Source organism: Saccopteryx bilineata, chromosome 3 (assembly GCF_036850765.1).
Source record: "Saccopteryx bilineata isolate mSacBil1 chromosome 3, mSacBil1_pri_phased_curated, whole genome shotgun sequence".
NCBI lineage: Eukaryota > Metazoa > Chordata > Mammalia > Chiroptera > Emballonuridae > Saccopteryx > Saccopteryx bilineata.
The window spans coordinates 167,054,768-167,067,033 of NC_089492.1; the positions used below are offsets into that span (position 1 = coordinate 167,054,768).

The following is a 12,266-nucleotide window of genomic DNA, read 5'->3' on the forward strand; positions in this document are numbered from 1 at the left end:
AGGGGTGTTGGGTCCCAACCAAGTTCAAACCTAGCAGTGTATACCCATTAGATATTAACTTGAGAATAATCCTCTTTGGTTCAGTGCTATGCCCTTGGGACCCACAAGAGTGGCAATCTCATTCTTCCCTTTTCTTGAAGGATAATACATGTTAAGCAGTTTTCCTTCATCCCACCTCACTTTCTCTGTTTCCTTTAGTCCCAGCTGACCCTGTTTCTACTGGGATAATCTCACTTTATCCCTGGCTTCTGCTTGAAATGGCTGATTCAATCCCTGGTTCACACCCAAACTAATCTCTTTGCCCTACAGTTAGTTGTTCAGCCACACCCTCAGTGTTCCCTACAGGTCATGCTTCATCAGTTATTATTATTTTTTGCAATCGTGTAGGCTGAGACAAATTCTGTATGATTTCACTTATGTGTGTAATCTAAAAAATAATATCAATGAACAAACAAAACAGAAGCGCACTCAAAGAGACAGAGAACAGACTGATGATTGCCGGGGGTGGGGGTGGGGGTTGAGGGTCTGGATGTAGGTGGAGGGATTGAGAAGTACAGATTGGTAGTTACCGAACAGTAATGGGGATGTAAAGTGCAGCATAGGGAATACAGTCATAATAATATAATAACAATGTATGGTACCAAGTAGGTACTGAAAGCATCAGGGGGAACACTTTGTAAAGTATGTGATTGTCTAACCACTATGCTATATACCTGAAACGAATATAAAAATAATGCAGACTGGAAACTGTATTTGAAAAAAAAAATCTAGACAGGCCAAGAATCTTCCAAGTCTTCAAAAGTTTGGATTTCTTTGTGCTTAGCAATTCCTTCTTCAATTCCCATCTCTCCTCTCACATTTTACTAGAAGGAATAAGAAGGACCCAAACTGCACTTTCAATATTTTGCTTAGAAATCTCCTCAGCTAAATATTCAGTTTCATCACTCATAAATTCTACCTGCCACAGAACACCAGGACAGAAACACAATTCAACAAAGTTCTTTGCCACTTTATAACAGGGACAGCCTGTTCTCCATGATTCAGTAACATGTTCCTCCTGCAGATCCCCACTACGAGCTATTATTTTGGGGGGGGACACATTCAGTCCGTAACAGTTCCTTTTCAACACAACTGTGCTACAATCATAAACTCCCACTGTTGGAAAAGCAAGCCAAACCTGTTCTTCTAAAGCACAGGTGGTTCTGTGATCAGTAACCAGACCCTCAATGAAAAAGTCCACGGTCAACATCCATTTATAAGATACTCTTCGTCTCAATGAATGAAGCATGCTTAAAACCCCAGTTAAAACCTGCTGGCAGAAATTCAATGCAATGGAGCTTTGGCAAAATGAATATTCAACAGAATGGGTCACTGAACAGACAGCATTCTCAGGGGGCTGGGACAACAGTTCGATCTGCTTTTGTGGTTTCAGACTATCCTTGCTGATGATGATCGGCCATCACTTTTCATTGAAGTTCAAACACCTCGCTACAGGGCTCTCCCCTCCCTTGAAAGATGCTACTTCTGGACTTTTTGAGAAATGGAAGTCAGTAATTAAGTCTGTTGGAACTATATGCAAAGGAAGAACAAGTAGACAGACTCTGAGGATGAGAGCCAAGGTGGTGGCTGCAGGTCTCTGCCATATCCTGGACTCAGAGGATAGGGACCCCACCCCTCCCAGGATCCCCACCTTGCACAGTCTTCTCCCCTTAAACCTGGGCTGGGGCTCGGACCTGCTTTGACAAGAGGATTCAGGGCCAGTTCTAAGCTTTAAGAGGCCTGGGAGCATCTGCTTTTGTGTTCTTGGGAGCCCAGAGCAGTCCTGCTACCCTCATAACACACTACTCTCCAAAGCGGGCTCTCTGGGGAGGGTGAGAACAGCAGAATATATGGGGAGGGAGGGAAGCCCAGCCCAGCTGCCTACCAGTTGCCTGTGGTCACATAGGGACCACTGGCCAGACTAGCAAAAGAACTTCCCCTGCTGAGCTCAGCCCAAGGAACTGGGTGGTTTTATACAGCATAAGATAAAAGATGGAACAAGTGATGTAAAAAAGTTTAAAAGGTTTAACCAGACAAAGGCTCAAACCTGCTGCTGTGGTTATAGGGCGCAGACTTGTTTTCTAGCTGATTGAATAAAAGAACCGATGGACTAAGAAATGGCTGCAAACACAAGCCAGCCACCTCTGACAATCCTCCTCATTCTCCATTCCAGCCCCAAAGCTATCAGTGACATGAAACAGGACAATGTTTAAAAAGTAGCATCCAGCATGGCACGTGGTAAGTACTCAAACACACTTACAAGTCCCCTGCTGCGCCCTGAATGCATTAACGAGAATGTGAACGCATCTACTCAGAGGAACTATGGTGAAGTAGTTAAGGTTATTCTGGTGCCAAACATCCTGGGCTCAAATCCTGGCTCTGACAGTCACAAACTGTGTGGCCAAAGACCTCACACTTAACTCCCCAGTGCCTCAGTTTCCTCATCTGAGAATGAGGGCAACACTGCCAATCTCACAAGACTGTTAGGATTCAGTGGTTACATGTTAAGAGTTCAGAAGATGTCTGGCATGTGATAAGGGTAAATGTTATTTTAGTCTCTTTTCTATTTTTTTCTGGGTTTCTCCCCAAACACAGTCAGATCAAACTCTAGTCTTTGTTGAAATCCTGGAAAAGTTAGCAACTCATTGTCAGAATGTGGCTAAGAAAAGCGACAAGGGACACGTGTGCAGAATTACGAATCACATGATGAGTGAGAGCCAGCATGCTGTGGGGAGCATGGCACAGGGGTGACCAACAGGAAGGCAGTTGTTCCCTGCAGCCTTGCACCGGTCCCTTAACCTGACAGGCAGGAGGAACAGATGGAATATCTGAAAAGCCTTTAGTCATCCCTAAGGCACTGGGAAAAGATTAGGAAGTCTCTTCATCTACTTATGGGATCTCACTTTGTACAATAATAACTTTTTACATTTCTGAACATTTTCAAGTAAGCCATGACTCCATTCCTGCCAACAAGCAGGGCCCCTGAATGGACCTTTTATAAAAAGCCAACAAGAAGCAGATTTTCTTAAGAAACTCAGGAATAGGCACCCTTTAGCCATCCCTCAAAAATAGCTCAGCTGATTCAATAAAACCATCTTTGAAAACAAAACAAAGAAAGAACTGACCATCAGCCCAACAGGTCACTGCTGCAGCAGAGACTTTGCATGGAAGGGCCTGTGATGCCCATTGGGTCTGAGAAGACCAGCTATTTGGACCCCAGGACTCACTCTTTGTTCCTATTCCCCCTTCCCTCCCGTCTGTTACTACACTTTACAAAAGGGTTTAGAAGTTATATTTCTGGCCCAGTGACTCTTTCAGCCACCACTGGGTTTGAACCAGATTTAGCCCAAGGATCGGCGGGTGATCGAGCACACACACAGCGTCAACAGGGAGAGATGCCAGGCTTGCCCTGAGGATGACTGTCACTGAGTGCTCTAGGTGTGAATACGGGCATCTTGCCTTCTCCAGCCCTCTTTCAGCCCCGTGGGGGACAAAGCAGGGCGGCTTACTGAAGGCGGGGAGTGGGGGGGACACACAAAGGGCCCTGGAGAAGGGTGGAAAGAAAGATACTGGGACCACCTGGACACGCTCTCCCCCACGGCTGTTGGAAATGTGAGCCCTCGGGTATCCCTGGGGTTAATGGCTTCAGGGTCAGCAAGCAAAGACCGGAAGGTCGCTGGTCGTGGTGAGGACATGAGAGGTTTGCTGCCAGCCTGCGGGTCACACAGTGCAATCAGTCCAGTCTCTACCACCCAGATCTACTCCTGGCTGGCAGAGCCATGGGTGAGGTACTGAGAAATGCCAACATCCCAAACATACCACAGGCACACTGCCTTGGGCTGTGCTGCTTGCTCCCTCCCCACCCCGCCTGCCAGCCTCGAAGGAGAAGAGGAGCAATGGGGAGCTTTGGAGGGGAGATCAGCCCCATCACCCAGCTACCTAAGGTGAGAAGCCTTCCTTCCCTTTCTCACCTCTGCAGGTGGGATTCCCACCAACTAGGACCGGGGCCAAAACACACACAGAGGGTCTCAATACCTACCAGTGTCCAACCTACTGATATTTACAAAGTCTGAAATATCACTCATCTCTGTTGGGATCAGTGCAGGATTCTCTCCACACCCTCCCCTCCCCCTCCTCAAAGTCTATCCTGTCCTGAGACAGACTGTTTGTTTCCTGAAGGGCTTTACTGCTGCCACTGCCTTGAGTCCCTTGTCCTATGTTCCTGTGTCAGTGACAGTCCACTGCACAGCAGCGTGCTGGTCTCTCTCAGGGCTGTGAGCCCTAGGAGTTCCAGAACAGAACTCGGAAGCAGCTATCCTGTGCCTTGGGGCCCCAGTCCTGGGCGCTGCACAGCACGTGTGTTTTTAAAAAGCTTTTATTAAATTTATTGGTGTGACATTGATTGATAAAGTTATACAGGTTTCAGGTACACAATTCTACATCATCTGTCTATTGCATTGGGTGTTCACCACCCTAAGTCAATTCTCCCTCCATCACCATCTATCCCCTCCACCTCTTTCCCTCCTGCAATCTCCACACTGTTATGTCTGTAAGATTTTTTTCTTTGCTTAATCCCTTCACCTTTTCTACCCACCCCCTCAACTCCCCTCCCCTCTGACAGCTGTCAGTTGGTTCTCTCTATCTATGAGTCTGTTTACAGCACAATGTTCAATTAACACCAGTCTCCAGCTCACTCTCCAGAGTAACATGCGGGAAAGCGCGCTGTCTGAGACAAAGAAGCTGCAGTGAGCCCCACAGGCCTCTGAAAGGACTCGAAATGCCAATTTTGTTGACCAGAGCATGTGAACCCAATACCGATTTCCTTGAGGTTGGGTCAGGGGTGGCTGCAGCCTGGAACACTGACCCACCTGGTCCAGAGCGGTACAAGCTGAGTCTGAGGAGTGAAAGAGTGAGCATGCCAACACTGAGGTGGTTTTGAGATAATTTGGCAGGATGGTCAGACTCCCGACTGGGGCCGGGCCACGTTCCTGGGCCCAGCTGGAAACATGGTGAGGCACACTGCTCGAAATCCCACCAAGATGCCCTTTGGCAGCTATGACACCACAGCAATGATGGCTACTATTAATTAACAAACAGCCAGGTGCCACGTGGGTTACACACATCAGCATGTATCATCTGCTGAGGCCGGAGAGCCCAGTGTGGGGCGAAGTGGGACATCTCAGGTAATTCATTCAGCGGGTCACCATGTGACTGTCCACCGTGTGCCATGCCCCTGGCCAGCCACCGAGGCTGCAGTGAGACGAGCCCCTATCCCCTGGGAGTCACAGTTTGTGGAAGAAAATAGACAGAATAGACCAGTAAACACAAAGCCGGAGAAACCATCATGGGGACATTAACAGAGGCCTTCTTCAGGACACCTGGGTGAATCTGAAACCAGGCCAGCCATACTATTCTGTAAAAATTACTTAAATTTCCCAAACGCCCCTTTTCTCATCAGGAGATTAGGATTAATAAGACCTATATCAAGGAGTTCTGTGAAGACTAAACATGACAATTTATATAAAGTGCTTACCTTGGGGTGAATAAAAATAAAATTAAATAAATAAATGATGATCAGCACTCTTTTAGTTAACCACAACTGAATTAGGCTTTGTGACAGTTTAAAGCATGATATCTCAATATATTTCTAATTTTTCTCATGTATACATCTTCAGAACACCCAGCCCTTACACGTCTGAAGTCTCTCACTTGATTCTTTACCGGAGGGTCACTAGGGGGACAGTCACTAGGGGGACAGTCACTAGGGGGACCATGTAATTCAATACCCAAACCAGGGCACCTCTGAAAGTAGAAAGAACAGGAACGAATAATAAATTCCACTGGGACAATAGGGTAGACCAGATGTATCTTTTTCAGCAAATGGACTTGCTGATCACTTGGTCCATGACTCATTCATAGGCCAAGTTCAGGGGCAAGGTCAGCAGCCTTCACTACACATCCTTTCTCCATTATTTTTGGGAGGTGCCAACAATTTTGAGAGTGGGCCAAACTAAACTCTGGTGTGGATAAGAGCCAATAACTGTATCCTCTCATTGAGAAGTCAGGACATTCAATGTACCTCCCCCCCCATGCACACATCTCTCAAAGACTGAATTAGAGTCAGTCTTGGTCCTGGCATGTGGCACCTATGTCACCCTTCACTTGCTGAAGGCCTGCTGAATGCCCCCCCTTACCTCAGATGTCCCAGGCTATAGAAGCGGGACTCGCCATCAGTGGAGCGGACCACCTGCAGCGTGAACATGGGCTGCAACTGCCTGAGCTCCAGCAGGACAATGGCTAGGTAGTGGATGAAGAGAAGCGCGTCCACGAGCGAGACTGCATATTGCACGATGCCCTGGTAATTACGGTCCCGAGAGTCCAAGATACGGACTCCATAAAACAGCCAATAGGAAACCACAAAGAGAAAGATGAGGACCAACAAAAGGGCGCGGAACACAAACACTCGTGGCACGTCAGCTCTCTGCTTGCGGAAGAAGAGGGCCCAGGTCCCGATGAGCAGAATGAGGAGCTTGAACGCCACGGAGATGAAGAGCCCCTCGCAGATGGTGCCACAGGGCTCCAGCTCCTCCCTCCACAGGATGGGCGGCAGCAGGATGAAGGCAATGGGGCTGAGGAACACTAGAAGTCCAAGCACGAAGGCAATGGTGAGGCCCAGGTAGCGCTTACAGTCCAGTCCCACACTGTCCTCCATGTCCTTGCTGATCTTGGCAATGTCCTCCTGTGATATACTGTGCTCCGACGTGCCTGTGATGGCCGTGGTGGTCTCTCCCCAGTTGTCATCCTGTCGGGGACAAAACAATGAGGATGAAGGGCCACACGCAGCAGGTCATTTGTAAAAGCCACAAAGCAAGCACTTGGAGACAGAGTGGACATGGAGTATCCCCCCCACCATTGAACTGAGCCACCTGTATGAGCTTCCTAGAAAATAGAAGCTTAACTTGTTAAATACAGGAATTTTTAAACTTTAACAACTTTCATTGAAATTTTTTAAAATGTGAATCATCTACTTACCTTTACAAACAAAGAGAACGTGATTTGACCTTTTTGTATGTTTGGGTGACTCATTGATTACCATTCCCTGTATTGGAATCCCTTGAGGCCTGGAGGGTCCTGGGGCTATGTCCTGCAAAACAATCCTGTCCTTTGCTAGACTAACATGAGAGCTCAACTATGGCATAAGAACAAAACCGTCTCCATTCTTCTCAGTTCATGCCTGGGTCAGAAGACTTACAATGTCCAATTTCCAGAAGTGCTTCCAGCAGCCACGAACAGCGAAAGGCACAGCAAGGGAAACTACCTTGTACAAATCAAATCTTATTTGCAGCTATTACGTGCTTGTTTTTGAAGTTCTGTGACGTTTTCAAGACCCGTTTAAGAAATACCGGTGTCTAACTCTCCTTGACAACGTTTCTCACTGAACAAGCTAAGCTAATTCAATTGTCTATGGCCAGGGCAGCTCAAAATTCCTCCCACAATACACATTCTCGTGACAAACTAAACATCAAGAGCATGGAAATACCAGGATTATTAGAACATGTCTGTCTTTTACTTTCTTGCTTTCTCTTTTTTTAAATGTTGAGGTAGTTTCTAGTTAGATCAATTAGTCTCTTCATTGAATAAGATCCATTTGTTTGGATTTTAAACAATTTTACTATTCTACTAAAAACTGACTCCACTCCAAAGCAACAACAGAGCAGGAGGCAATGAAAAGTCATGTGACGTCCAAAGAGAATGGAACTCAGAGATCTGGGTATATGACGCAACTTGGGGAAAAAGTCAGATGGGGTGGCCAGTTGGGTGAAATTAATGTGTAAGATACCAACTTAGACAAATCTAGTTTAAGAGCTGAATCAGCAAGATAGAGATCTCATAGCAGAACAATAACCTCAAATCTAGTGAGGATAAAAATATGACTTATGATTGTATAGCACAGTGGTTTTCAACCACTGGTCCACTAGAAATTTCATGCTGGTCTGCAAAATAGTTAACCATACTGATGTTGTGTTAAGATTATAGAGTCCATCATTGGAAAACACAGATACAGCTCATAGCAAGAAGTAGTGATGGTGGTGAAGGTTGTGATCTGTGAAGAAATAGTTCTTCCGCTTGGAAAGCTACAGGCATCACATAGCATGAGAGAAATGACTCTTTAAGACAACAGAAGCAACCACGACTCTCAAACATGGCTGACGGCAGTAAAAAATGGTATAATTACTCTTGAAAAATAGTCTGGCAGTTTCATACAAATTTAAATATATGTTTAACTGTATGGCCAATTCCACTTCCAGCTTTTTATCAAAATAAATGAAAACATATGTCTACAAAAGACTTGTATGACAATGTTCTTAACAGTTTTATTCATAATAGCCAAACATGGTGCAACCCAAATAATCGGTCCACCCAGAGAATGCATAACAAATTGTGGTATATTTATACAACAGAACACTACTCAGCAAAAATACCAAAAAATAAACTGCAGAAATACACCATAGCATGGATAAATTTCAAAATCATTATGCTGAGTGAAAAAAAGTGCAAAATAAAAGAATATGATTCCAATTATATTAAATTCTAAAACAGGTAAAACTAATCTATAGTGATAGAAATCACAATGGAGCTGGCATTGAAGAGGTGGGGGTAGGGGACAGGGATTGACTGGGAAGAACATGAGAGAACTTTCTAGAGTAATAGAAATATATTGACAGGAGTATGAGTTAGGTGGGTTTATTCAGTTCTCAAAATTTATCAAACTGGGTACATTAGATCTGTTCATTTCTCTGTATGTAAATTTCCTTCAATTTTTAAAAAGAAAACAAAAATCACAAGCAGGGGAAAAAATAGCCACAAATTCAAAGATAGTCAATTTGCTTTAATATAAGGTGAGTTTACAGGCTACCTAAAATTACTCTGTATCACTCTTAGCGAAGGCAATACTGGATTCTCTGTTTTGTACTGGACCTCATACTCAGCAATAATCGATGCTAAAATCAGTACTACTATTTTGTGTTCATTTTGTTGACCACCACACTACTCTGATTTAGCTACTCACCTTTTTTTCTGCCAAAGAGTCACTAACTAAATCTCCTGTCCATTGTAAGAATGTGTGCACAGCTGTCCCTAAAAAATGTAGATGCCTGCCCTCTCAAGCTTGAGGGTCTTAGAACAGAAAGGGTCTAAGCTCCTTTAATCCAAGTTCCTAAATTTTCAGTGAAGAAACTGAGTCCCACCAAAGTGGTGACTGCCCAAGGTCGCATAGCTACTGAGAAGTACAGCCTCCAAATGTCCACTGCAAAGCTTTTCTCATCGTGACTTCCTGCTGTAACACACCAACAGCTTCCCAATGCTGTTACAAGATGTAGAGAAGCTGCAAAGAAGAAATGCCTTCACCTGGGCTTCCAGCACCTCTGAAGCCACATCTAGAAAGAAACTGACCCCCTGAAGCACTTAAGGGTGGTTCAATCTTAGGATTGGCCCCATCCATCCAAACTTCTCTCCAATCCTCCAACCCTCCATCCCTTCAGCCCCCCCAGCACCAAAGCAGGCAGTGAAACAGTAAGGACTAAAGATGTTTACTCATCACTGGACAAACCCCACACTCACCCTATAGCTGCAGTTCTGGTTCCCACAGCACCTTGTATACTCTGGGGAATTCTAGTTTCAGCCAATCTATCTGCTTATAAATGCACATCTGTGTATACTTACAGGCACACAGAGACTCAGCCAGAGTCCTACATCTTTACAGCTGTGTGTGCATACATCGGTTGATTGTGTGTGCATACATCGGTTGATATGGGGCCAAGGACATGCATATATTTCAAGAGCTGTGGAGGGTATGCAAACATGTTTCTGAGTGTAGCTCAAATGTTTATTAACTGTACTTAAATCGGGTGGGATGCCAGACAGTGGGGGCCCAGAGAGAAGAACCCACACAATGTTTTAAAAAATTTCATAAATTATGAATACAGCTGACCCTTGAACAATGTAGGAGTTAGGGGCTTTGACCCCTCCACACAGTCAAAAATCTGCATATAACTTTGACTCCCCAAAACCTTAACTAATAATAGCTTACTGTTGACTGGAATCCTTAAAAATAACATAAAGAGTTGATTAACACACATTTTTTGTGTCATATACCATTCTCTTAAACTAAAGTAAGCTAAAGTAAGTAAGAGAAAATATTGTTGAGACACTCATAATGAAGAGAAAGAAATTTACAGGATTCTGTTCACCTAGTGAAAAAAATCCACGTGTATATATCAGTGGCTCGCAACTGTTCAAGCCCGTGTTGTTCAATGGTCAACTGTACTTAAAAAATGGGATGATTTCACATAAAATCCTAATTTGTAGCTTTTCTTAAATATTGCAAGGCCTAGGAACACAGACAGACCCTTGTGTTCCTGAGCTGTAAGATGTGTTGGGAGGAACCCATGTCCCCGTGACAGAGGAAATGCACAGACCCCGTCACTCTCAGCTATTCATCCCCAAACCAGCCTGGTGTATCTCTGCCTTTTTTGTGTCCCAGGGCCTATTCCATTCACCTACGTTTTCCTACCAGGAATCTCAGTGTGCAGCCTCAATTTATTTCATGTCCGGTACTGAGGCTCACTCTGGGCTGTCCTAACTACCCTGTCCTTCCTCCCCACACCGTCAGGTTTCTGGAAGGATGGTTTTTCCCTTTTTTATCCTGTTCCACTTGCAGCGAGCCTCTGGCGGCTGCAGCCCATACTTTTCCCTTCTCTGCCCCAATGTCAGCCTTGTTGGCTTCTTTTCAACACCATTCAAAGCAGCCCCACCAATCACACTTCGGAAGAATCCCCCAGTTAGCCAATGGCAGGACAGGTTGCCTGCCCTTAGAACAACAAGAAACCACGGGATGTAGATAAACTAATTAACATGCTAGAGAAATAAAAATAAAAACCCAAGAGAACCTATTGCAACAAGACTTAGAAAATCATTTACGGAAAGGAGTCTTGATCAAGGGGCAGTGTGCTTACAGACTGCCTTTGATCCCTACCTGAACTTCCTCCGTCCGCGTGGAATCATTTGCCAGCAGGGGCTCTCCGGTTGGAGGCTGAATGGTGACAGATTTTTCTGACCCTCTGCCATCTTTACTCCGGGGTGACTTGTGTCTCTCTCTATTTCTTTCCCTGGAAAAGAAAGATAATCGGTTACCATATTTATCCAATGTTAATTAACTCTCATCACATTATACTATAAATTTCACTTTGCATTTAGGAAGATTACACACACACACACACACTACCATATTTATCCAATGTTAATTAACTCTCATCACATTATACTATAAATTTCACTTTGAATTAGGAAGATTACACACACACACACACACACACACACACAGCACCAATACCCACCCATCGCCACCCCCCCACCACAAGGAATAAGTTGACCTTTACTCCCTACTTAGCATTTTCTTTCTGCCATTCCAGAACCCAAAACAGTGGCTGTTATGCCTCCATTAACGGTGATCATATTTTTCAAAGGTTAAAATTGTGAATTTTAGAATTTGTGTATCTAAGGCACATGGCTATTGTAAAGTGATTGCCTTGATTTTGTTATAATTGGACTAAACTTATTTTCTAGGACCTTTTTTATTGGGACAATGCTGCAGAATATTTAAGCTTTGGTCTGTCCAAAAAAATCTAGGACACTGTGTCACCCTGCACCTTTGGATAAGAAAGGAAATTCTAAACCAGCACAGAGAACCGTCTACTTCTCATTCCTACATGTTCAACCTAAAAGTCATTCCCACAGGTGCTAGCTGAACTCAAAGGCGTCCCAGAAACAAACAAAACCTAGGCCAAATGACACCAAGGTGTGTGTGTGTTGTGTGTGTGTGCATGTGTGTGTGTGTGGTCTTCAAGCCTCCAAAGGGAAGCAGGCTGCTGCATAGTATTGCTCCTGTGAGAGCACCCTGCCATGGGTCAATCTTGAAATTGCTAAAGAAACCAGTCACTGTGCAAAGCTCAGAGGTCACAACCTACGCCTCAACCACCTATGGGAACTGGCACTTCTGCCCCCAACTGTGAACAGTTAATACAACCTAAGGAGCCCTTCCGAGGCCAAGAGTAAGTTCCCTCAATCTGATACCCAACAGGCCACCTTGACATCAGTCCCCCTTCCTTCAACCACTGTCCCCATTCCCATGTCTCCCAGGCAGGACAGAAGCACTACATGCATTGACT

The 12,266-nt window shown here is 44.8% G+C and overlaps 1 protein-coding gene across 1 annotated transcript in view; it reads right to left on the reverse strand.

The window, feature by feature from the left end:
• VANGL1 (VANGL planar cell polarity protein 1) overlaps window positions 1–12,266 on the reverse strand; it is a 46,773-nt gene that overhangs the window by 18,882 nt on the left and 15,625 nt on the right. The window contains exons 3-4 of the mRNA XM_066268215.1: window positions 11,075–11,207; window positions 6,234–6,841 (exon numbers count right to left, since the gene is read on the reverse strand). Coding sequence (XP_066124312.1) covers window positions 6,234–6,841; window positions 11,075–11,207 — 741 coding nt within the window. The remainder of the gene's footprint in view (window positions 1–6,233; window positions 6,842–11,074; window positions 11,208–12,266) is intronic.